This window comes from Syngnathus scovelli, chromosome 16 (assembly GCF_024217435.2).
Source record: "Syngnathus scovelli strain Florida chromosome 16, RoL_Ssco_1.2, whole genome shotgun sequence".
Classification (NCBI taxonomy): Eukaryota; Metazoa; Chordata; class Actinopteri; order Syngnathiformes; family Syngnathidae; genus Syngnathus; species Syngnathus scovelli.
In genome coordinates, this window is record NC_090862.1 from 1,941,578 (window position 1) to 1,951,984 (window position 10,407).

Genomic DNA, 10,407 nt, shown 5'->3' on the forward strand with positions numbered 1-10,407 from the left:
TTTGAACATTTGGTTAAAAATAAACGAGTTGTGGGTATTCTAATCCATTAAAACGTGGAAAAAAACACGACGATTTGATATCTGAAAATTTGGTATCGATCCAATGCTACTGTTGGATCGAACAGCAATATACTAACCTGATATCGATGGTATCGACATTGGTATCGCGCGACAGAGAGAGAGAGAGAGAGAGAGAGAGAGAGAGAGAGAGAGAGAGAGAGAGAGAGAGAGAGAGAGAGAGAGAGAGAGAGAGAGAGGCAGAGGCCAATGGGTACAGGCCGGAGGTTACCACAGGACACTGCCGAAACACAACACAAGAACCATCAACAAGAAGAGCCGCGCTGCGCCGCACAGACTTGTGTTTAGCTCGCCAGGCTGCCCGCCATTGCACCGCGGGATCGAGTCTCCCCATTTGATGCGTAGCGGCAGTTTTAAAGTGCTACGGCCCACAGCGCGCGGGGATTTGATGTCTTGGCCGCTGCGTGGACTCGTTGAACTGGAGCGAGACGAGCGGCGCATGCCACCGACTGGAGTGGACCTCTTTACTTTGGAGCGGTCCGTGAGTCACTTTGAGCTCCCGCGGGCGGCCATGGATTGAAGCCCAAGCCGCTGGCTCGGCAGAATTTCAAGCTGAATGACAAGCAAGCTAGCGATCCAAATGAGAACAATCGACGTATGTGTTTTTCCTTCTTTTTCTTGTTCTTTTTTTTAATCGGAACCAGGTACTCTAAAAAGTCAATACATACCACGTGTGTCGACATTTTAATGTAACGCTATCCCGGACACCGGTCGTGGTTTTCCCCCTGCTTTTATGGATTAGAATACCCACACGTCATTTAATTTCCTGGCACTTTTAGAGCAGTGAATGTAAAAAAAAGAAACAAAAGGTGCCGTGATATTTTGGGGGCTTTCGTCGAGGGTTGAAATGTCAAAAGGGCCGGTCATCTCACCCTGTCCCTTCCCCCTATTTTTCACCCATCAGTCCACTATGAAGATGTGAACTCTTGTGTCCTTCCCTCGCCTCTCTTTAAGCCCCCCCGTACGTACTCTTTCATTTTGTTTTTTCTGCTCAAATATATTCACGGGGATGTACGAAAGTGTGGATGTTGTGGGTTTGAGCCCGAGCCCCCGCAGCCCCAGCAGCGGCTCTTTCTTGGGGATGGACTACTACCACAGAGCACCGGGGTTCGAACCTGAGAAAGGACTCCTATCCGGCGTTGGAGGACTTCAGAGGCCGTTCGGAGGCTCCCTGGTGACCTCCAGACACTGGAGCGGATCTTGCCACTGTGAGTCTCATTGAAACACTGTTAAAAATGTCACTTTATAGTCATTAACTGATATTTGAGACAGTTTAGAAAAGGCAAGGTTGATTATAGTGTCCTTATCCAAACTTGTGTTTACTCGACAGAAATAAGCACTATTTGATATTCAACGTCCTCGAAAATGGTTTGCCTCCTTGAAAAGTGCTTGACGAAAGGAAATTTAGCCAATTTCACGATTTTCTTAAATGTGAAGTATCCAAATGACATGAGCAAATTGCTACATTGCTCAGTCAATGAATTGTAGTTATCTAATGGCGTCTTATCTCTTCACTTGCTTAAGGCTGTTTTATCTTTATGATTCTCCTCAAAGTCTTAAAAGTGACTTAATTTTGCAATGAAAATGATTTCCCTTTGTAGACGGGTTGTCTCACTGAAGTGGCGACCTTCAGTAGATCAACAGCTGCCTGCACTCAGTTAACACCACCACATCAAGCAACCCGCCTGAGCTCTAGTTTGAGTGATTTTCCAGCAATGGAGCAGTAGTTACACATTGACTATTGCACACACCTATTTTGAGTTTTAAATATCCTTCAGATAGCGTTATTTTACTTGTGTTGTTTTCCAATATCCTTCATATACAGATTTAGGTATTGTTCAGAACAAATCATAAGTGTGCAGTTTTCAGATTTCAAAATTGTCACTACTGAATATAGCATAGAGGGGGGAAAAAATGGAACCTTAAAAACAATTGGAACGCCGTTTTGTTAGCACTTCCCTTTTTGAAAAGATTGCATTTCCTGCTTGTGCTGTAAAATCATGGTAGCCTCCAAAAGTTGTGCATGAGATCTTCCAAATGTTTTGTATTTTAGTTGATGTAGGACCAAAGTAGGCACATTGGGGGTAGTCAATGGGGGGTTGCCTCCAGAGTGTGTGTCTGTGTGTCTTTGTGTGTGACTGGAATGATGAGCATCAAACCGGTTCAAAGGTCAAAGGCCGAATGGACACAGACACACATTCACATTGGACGACGGCTCCAGTGATTTGCAAGCAGTAGCCGTGGGACGGTACTTGGCTTTGTGTGTGTGTTTTTGTGTGTATGTGTGTGTGTTTGGGTGTGATCCAGAGCAATGAGTCACTGACAATTGGGAAGTGACCTACATCTCTCCCTCTTTTTATCCACCTTCTATCTGCCTCTTTCTTTCCCGTGTCAGCTGGCCGGTCATCACTTCTCCGCACTGAATGACCCTTCGTCTCCCTGCGTCTGCTTGAGGCACACTCGCGCACAAAGGGGGCGCAAGTACACACCGATACACACACACTACATGGATCCTCTCACACTCACAGTTTGCCTGGGAATGTGAGAGTACACTGACTAACTTTGACCCGAGTGTGCGAAAAGGGAGGAGTCGAATAGTTGCATGTCCGTGTTTATATCAAATAGACATATTTATAGTATTGTGGAGGTGCACGTGGATTCAGATTAAAGATAAAAGCCAGAGTCCTCGGCTAAAACTCGCTGTTTTATGTGGAATCTTTTTTTTAAATTTTTTTTATGGGATATGGATGAAAGCACGTTAGTCCACACTGCAGTTTTTTTTCCCCAGGAGTTCACGGTTGTGCTATTTTCTTATGACTGTGTGTAATGTCCACGTTAACCCAAAGGCCCCAGACATAAACAATTTTTACAAAAATATCAGGTTGGGGATGAGCTGTGTAAAATGAATTGCTTATTAATCCCATCTTGAAAGAAGTGAGCACATTACTTTTTGTTTTAATTATAAAGTCTAGCTCAAGTAACACAGTCTGCATTATACCTGACCTGGATTTACATTTGTCATATTTAGCAACCAGAACGTTTTTGGACAAGAATTGGTTTCAGTGGTGTTAAACTTTATAGTCCCGTCATGGCCTCTTACACACGAGCAGTTTTTATCTTCTGTTAACGAAAGTCGGTGAATTTGTGGCTGGACCGATTTAACCTTCACTCCTCTGACTCCTCCGTTTGACTTTTGTTTTGGTCATTTCAGTAGAATAGTGTTTACGTACGGTCAAGAAGTAAAAAAAAAAAATGTTTGATAGTCTTGCGTTTGATTTTATCATTTTTATACAGAAAAATAACATGATGATACAGCTACTTTGCTATTGTGCAAGCGTGGTTATTGTGTAAGGCTGTATGACGGGAAGGCTGACCTTTCACCTTTTCCTCATAACGGCATAGTAAGGAGAAAAAAGTCCTGATAAGCAGTGGGGGGGGGGGGGGGGGGGGGGGGGGGGGGGGGGGGGGGGGGGGGTGGGACACTGATCCGCCACACCTCAATATGACGGGCCATTTATTTACTTGATTCCTGAGAGCACCAAACGTTGTGTATTTACTTCAGTTACGTGGTCTGGACTGACAATGAAGCTCATTATCGTTCATTCATTGACTGTGTGGCTTGTTTGACCCACTTGACCTTACCTTTAAATCTAATTTCCGTCTCTCTCTCTCTCTCGCCGACCTACAAGTACATAAGCTTAACCTTCTCATTAATCGCCTGATCATCCCTCTTTACCTGCACACAAGCGCTGGCCCTCTCGAGCACACCACACACTACTTGACCGTAGCTGATCCGTTAACTTTGCTTCAGTGCCAGATCATCATTGTTTTATCATGTCACCATTTTTTTTTATGTTCCTGTAAGCAAGACATGTTTATCTGACTCATATCCTTGCCCGCATCATTTGCCTTTGTTTAATGCTGGACGACCTTTTTTGGACACCTCTTCTCGGAGACTTCTCGGAAGTTCAGGTTACACACACCACTAAACACAGTTTTACAAATTTGTACTGTTTAAAAGATTTCTGGAACCATATTTTGCTTAAGGCTGGTCTTAATAGAATAAAGTAAAAATATTTTTAAAAATTATTTATTTTTAGGCTTTACGATAGTTCAAGATCTAACCTGAACGAAAACACTGACACTATTTATACTATATATAAATACTATGTTAGTATTTGCCGATGACACCAGATCAAGAATCAATAATCACTGCTTGTCCCAAGCTGAGTCTGCAGGCTTGGCTTTAAAATCAAGTTAATGTTTCTCCCGTTGTTGGACTAGCAGTTTAATAAATGTTGGAGAAGTGTTATCAAATGGACTATCTTAAGCAATACAAACACTTTAACAACAGCAGTATTGTTTTGCTGGTCAAGTATTTTCCAGAGATAACGTTGGCCTGCGGGCTTTTCGTTTCACCAAACGACCACAAGATTTAAAGAAAAAAATAATATATATCGGTCGATATCACTCGCACATTTGTTAATATCCGATTGTCACTTTACAGGTTCTAAAGCACTTAAAAGAAGTGGCGCTATTTTTAGGTGAAATTTTTACAACCAGTAAACAGCTCATTTGTCACGAGAAGGAAGCTTCTAAGAAAAAAGAGTGCTGCTGAATAACACTCCCCTTGTTTACAGAGCTGGTTTTGGCACTTACGCTGCACCTTTGCATCTTTGTAGTTTTGACAGCCTGACTGCGCAACGGCGGCACCGGCTTTAGAAAAACCGCCAATCCTTTGGAAACTCTCGAATACCGTGCCAGCTCAAATATGAATGTGTGAAATGTCAAATGGGCAGACGGTGGAATATTAGGATGTGGACTGAGGATACGGGAAAGCCCCATTTCCCTCCCTTGTGCACTTTAGTTCGAAGAGAGCATACGGAAATACATCAAGGGAGGAAAAACTCAATCGCTATAGTGGAATGTCTGGTATGGTTACCGAGGTAGGGGGAAGGGACATGTGTGTGTGTATGTGTAAGTGTGTTAGGTTAGAGGTTAGTGGAAGCAGAGGGAAAGAGGGGGAGAAGCAAAGGGATTGTGTTTTTAATCTGGAAGGTCGTGACCTTAGAATGTGTCACACTCTATCATTGCCATGTCTCTGAACAAAAGCAAAAGGACGGACAAGGTGGAGACAAATTGTCGTGAAGGAAAAGTTACAACCTATATTTAAGATTAGGATGGAAATCAATTAGGGCTTGTAGTTGAAATGAGATATCACATTTTCTCCGGCCATTGTTTTCTGCATCCTTTTCTATCAAATCAACTTTCTGCTTTTCTCAGCTCTATGACAAAGTTACACACTCCCCCCCCCCCCCCCCCCCCCCCCCGAGCTCACATAATAAATGATATCTGAATTGGGGCCAACATTTTATGAGGTGCGATATCAAAGATTTACAGTCGTCTCTCATTGGGGTCCCATCAGTGACATGATTGAGGGGCACTTGAAATGTGGATACGAGGGAGCAGATCAATGATTCAACATTGGGAAGGCGACAGGACGGGATATCTTTATCTTCCGTCCGTGCCAAATACCTTTAATGCAGCCCAGACCTGTTCACTAGCGCCATTGATCATATGACAGAATGAGCCATGATTTGGATTTCTTTCGATATATTTGCCGCTGCTAGGGATGGTCATAAAAATAGATTAGGCACTTTATATATAGGCACTAGAAGAATGTTACTTTGCACCGTCTACCTAGCCAAGTTAGCATGTAAGCTAGCAAGGTAAGCATTTTGGTGTCACTGCAGTGCATCAACTGTGTTTACATTTACTAAACTAACTGTCTCTTTTGTTTATATACTGTTCGTACGTTTACTGTGAAGACGTTTTGCTGTTGATCCTCTTTCATCACGTGTTATTTTCTTCCATTAAAAATGATCTTTTTTCATTTTATTAAGAAAATAGCCGCGCTAATCAATGTTAACTTGGTTTTATATGGCACATGGATTTCTTCTTAACCAAATATAGTCACTTGGCCTCCAAAATTTTCATTTTTTTTCATCTACTCGTAACAATTTCTTGGTGGCCTGAAACAAGGCTGCCATGGCTCCTGGGAACATAATGTCAACGTAGCAAAACTCTCTTATTGCAGAATAAATGCGTTGAAATTGTAACCCGGTTAGATTTTAACGAAGTTAACAAGCAAAAGGTGAATCATCTGCCTGCAGAAAGCTATAATTGAATTGGCGTAACACAAATGTTTTTGTTCACGTCTTGCAGCAATAGAAACAGAAAGCACGAGTTCTGGAGAAGATTTGCTGGTCACAAGCCCGCCATCTCCACCACCTCCACCGCGCATCTACAAGCCGTGCTTTGTCTGCCAGGATAAATCTTCAGGATACCACTATGGAGTCAGCGCCTGCGAGGGCTGCAAGGTACACACAATCACAACGTAGACGGCGATTTTGGGGAATAACAACAACAACGTCTGCGGGAAGACTCCTACACAGAGGTTGAGTCGACAGGGTGTTTTCATAATGTGTCAGGGTGGAGGCCATGACCTTTACACCTCCCAAAGGATCACTAATCCTCTTAGCTTGATCTAATCCAATAAACACACACACACAATCTTTACATGCAATTAGTATTTACTTTAACCATTGTGAGTTTCTTCTTGGTCACACGTGGTCCACCTTATCATCCACAAAGTTATGAGCGCTCAACACACAAAAACACACACAGAGTTTTAGGTCAAAGTTTTCTGCTCGTGTATAAAGCAGTGGCTAAAGGTCACGCTACTTATCGAAAGGAATTGCAATTTTCTCTCCTATCTGTTCTAGGGGTTCTTTCGAAGGAGCATCCAAAAAAACATGGCCTACACTTGTCACCGAGACAAAGTTTGCGTCATAAACAAAGTTACGCGCAACCGGTGTCAGTCCTGTCGACTACAAAAATGCCTCGATGTTGGAATGTCCAAGGAGTGTGAGTTTGTTTTAAATGTCTTGCTCTGAGTTATTTACACGCTTACAAGATTGTCTGTCAAATATTACATTTTGAGTTTTCTCTCAATCGTGCCAAATATATGTTTTACACTTAATTAGGTTTGTTGACTCAAAGGCATTTTAGTGTGGACGTTTGTCGCCATCTAGTGGCCGTTTTTATGAAACGTATTCATTCTCTATTTTACCTGTATTGGATATAGATATTGAGATATGTGAAACAACTCGTAGTCCTCCTTGTGTTTTGATCTAATATAAAGCTTCAGCCATGTTTTGTTTTCCATTTTTGTGACTTCAGTGGTCCGAAATGACCGCACGAAGAAGAAGAAGGAAGAGCGGAGGCAGGTGGAAGTTGAGGTCTACGTCTTGTCAGCAGAAACGGAGCAGATGATTGAAGGAGTTCGCCGTGCGCACCAAGACACTTTTCCCTCTCTTGGTCAGCTGGGAAAGTACACTACGGTACTGTTCATAAATTTTAGCTCGAATATGTCTCTTTTTTTATATGTTATATAAATATATTTTTTTTGTGTGTGTGTGTCTCCTTTTCAGAGTAACAGCGCTGACCATCGTGTCCCTCTGGATGTCAACCTTTGGGACAAGTTTAGTGAACTCTCCACCAAATGTATTATAAAGACAGTGGAGTTTGCGAAGCAGCTTCCCGGCTTCACAACTTTAACGATTGCTGATCAGATCACGCTTCTCAAGGCTGCCTGCCTTGACATACTGGTTTGTTTCTCACATTTTGAGCTACAGAAAAATTCAAACTGTGATATGACTTTGTCTCTTGTTATCGCAGATTCTGAGGATCTGCACACGCTACACCCCAGACCAGGATACCATGACCTTCTCAGATGGCCTGACTCTCAACCGTACACAGATGCACAACGCTGGCTTTGGGCCGCTCACAGACCTGGTGTTCTCCTTCGCCAATCAGCTGCTTCCACTGGAAATGGACGATGCCGAAACTGGACTACTCAGTGCCATCTGCCTGCTTTGTGGAGGTACTGCACCTGTAAAATGTTGGAGACTTAGGAAGACCCATGTAAAGTAAAGATCATTTATCTAGAGCTTGGTCTTTATGTGTTTGTCTCACAGACCGTCAGGATCTGGAGGAGTCGGGCAAAGTGGACGTTCTTCAGGAGCCAATGCTGGAAGCTCTGAAGGTCTGACATCTCATTTTTGATATACATGCACATGTTCTTATCCAGCAATGTTAAATGGGACCTTCTATGCTCCTTTAGTTATGTCTATTTATTTTCCTACTGAACTCATCCCATTTCAATTGACTACTACTATGATGGTTTCAAATTGAAGGAATACAAAAATTTGCCTGTTAGGGAAATAACAAAAATGCAAATTTGATATAATTTGCTTGTACCCCTTTTTGTGTAGCTTTATGTCCGGAGGAGGAGGCCTGACAAGCCTTGTATGTTCCCCAAGATCCTGATGAAAATCACTGATCTCAGAAGCATCAGTGTGAAGGGTAAGTTCCATGCTAGCGAGCAAAACACTTTTGTAAAACATATTTTCATGTCAAACCCATTTTTTTCAGTCTACACTACAGCTCCTACTACTTCACTTTGTTCATTTTCCGACATTTTCTCCACACTTTTTGCCACCTAGGAGCAGAACGAGTGATCACACTGAAAATGGAGATCCCCGGCTCCATGCCTCCACTCATCCAGGAAATGTTGGAGAACTCTGAGGGACTCGAGGGCCAAGGTGCCGGAAGAGGGAAAGGAAGAGAGAAAGGAGGCGAGGAAGCACAGCGCCAAAATTCTACCACTCCGTCCCCGATGTCAATTCCTTCTCCCAGCCAGAGTTCTCCAGCCAACCCCCCCTCCACCTCCACCTCCTCCCCATGAACTTTCACTCCTAATTACCTCTACATTGCACAGCACCACCTTTTGGCAGTATGTGGCACTGCTAGAGCACCGGCCACTCAGCAAGAGTGATGTGGATAAACTGTACATTTCATCAATGGAGTCTGAACGTGCGAACTCCAAAAAACTTCGGTGGTGACGCACAGCGACAATTCAACTGCGCTGAATTATAGGCCGCGGACGGGATACGTGACACTTTTTTTTTTTTTGCCTGCCTAAATTATGCCGTTAGAACTACTGTATTGTCACGTGAAGACATGATGGTTTGATGCATTTAATGTAAAATATCATTTCACTTTGAAGCAAAATCGTTTTGTAAAGCTCGTCTAGATTAAGTTTTGTTGTTTTGGACATAAAGAGTAGCGCTATTTAGCTGCACCTGTCTAAAACGTCAGTAATAGGACATTGCCAGATATGAACAGATTTGATGAAGGATTACGGGGTTAGTCTATATATAGATGATAACCCACTTATGCATTTTTCTCTCGTGAAAAGCCATGCGTGTTTATGCAAAATCAGTGTATTTGTATGTAAAAGATGCTGTGACAGACTGACAAAACATATTTTCGTAATTTACTCGTGTACATACATTATATATTTTATCTCCCCCAAAGCGGTTGACACTGTCAAGAGTTCTTCCATCTCCATCAGTATTTCACCTTCCCCCATCTCCCTCAACTCTTAACACACATCAGGGAAAAAAAAAAAAAAAATCATGCGTGAATCAATTTTGCAGCCTCACTAAAATGAATATTGCAGCTGAAAGCAAATATAAGTCGGTCGCAGAAAAAACATCTAGGGGTTGTTTTTCCAAATGCAGCAAGTATTTAAAAATGGTCAACCTGTAAGTGGGCACTTTAATCGACTGTGATATCACGAGTGCATGTCGAGCATATCTGAATATGTCTGTACTTGTACCACCGTGTACCACTCTGTATCAGTTCACACTGCCACTGGCTCACTTCTTATGCATCGCTACTGCCGGGTACAAATCTTTTTACAATTCCTGTGTTTTCCTTATTAAAGGGGACCTATTATTTGTGTTTACAGCTTGAGATAGTAATGCATAATTCCCTTTTTGGAAATGTCCTATCTAATCATACTGGCTTTCCTCTCTTATTAGCTTCTGTCTATTTAAGCCCCCTCCAGACAAGCACCACCCCCAAAAGTGCTCTCGCCTCTCTTTATGGAAGTCTGCCAAGGTGCACAATCGCTGTCTTAATGGGCGAGCTAGCTCGGTCGGCTCAGAGTAAATGAGCGTAGAAAGAGTTGGATGATTAAATTCACCTGACATGAAATTGGAATTTTTTAAGAGCCCCGTGATGTCTGGGTTTTTTACTTTGACCTCATTTGCAACTTTATCATATTCAATATGGCCATGAATAATAGTATGATTCTACAGCCTAAGCAGCATAATAGGTTCCCTTTAATATGTACTGTAGTTAAACTCAAATGACACATGGAGTCAATAAAAGACAATGATTTTCTCCTCAAATCCTTAA

General features: G+C 42.5%; 1 protein-coding gene across 1 annotated transcript; it reads left to right on the forward strand.

The window, feature by feature from the left end:
* Positions 1 to 243: 243 nt before the first annotated feature.
* Positions 244 to 10,400, forward strand: LOC125983051 (retinoic acid receptor alpha-B). Its single transcript, XM_049743919.2, has 9 exons — positions 244 to 1,286; positions 6,304 to 6,458; positions 6,864 to 7,005; positions 7,321 to 7,481; positions 7,572 to 7,748; positions 7,819 to 8,023; positions 8,118 to 8,185; positions 8,415 to 8,505; positions 8,646 to 10,400. The coding sequence occupies exons 1-9, from the start codon at positions 1,088 to 1,090 to the stop codon at positions 8,885 to 8,887; spliced, it is 1,440 nt and encodes a 479-aa protein (XP_049599876.1). The 5' UTR covers positions 244 to 1,087; the 3' UTR covers positions 8,888 to 10,400.
* Positions 10,401 to 10,407: the final 7 nt, after the last annotated feature.

Bases quoted from the DNA above. Each gene is read 5' to 3' on its own strand.
- LOC125983051 (XM_049743919.2), top strand. From the start codon at position 1,088: ATGTACGAAAGTGTGGATGTTGTGGGTTTGAGCCCGAGCCCCCGCAGC. The intron at 7,482-7,571 runs GTACTGTTCATA...TCTCCTTTTCAG, and splicing joins AGCTGGGAAAGTACACTACG to AGTAACAGCGCTGACCATCG. The intron at 8,186-8,414 runs GTCTGACATCTC...CTTTTTGTGTAG, and splicing joins CAATGCTGGAAGCTCTGAAG to CTTTATGTCCGGAGGAGGAG.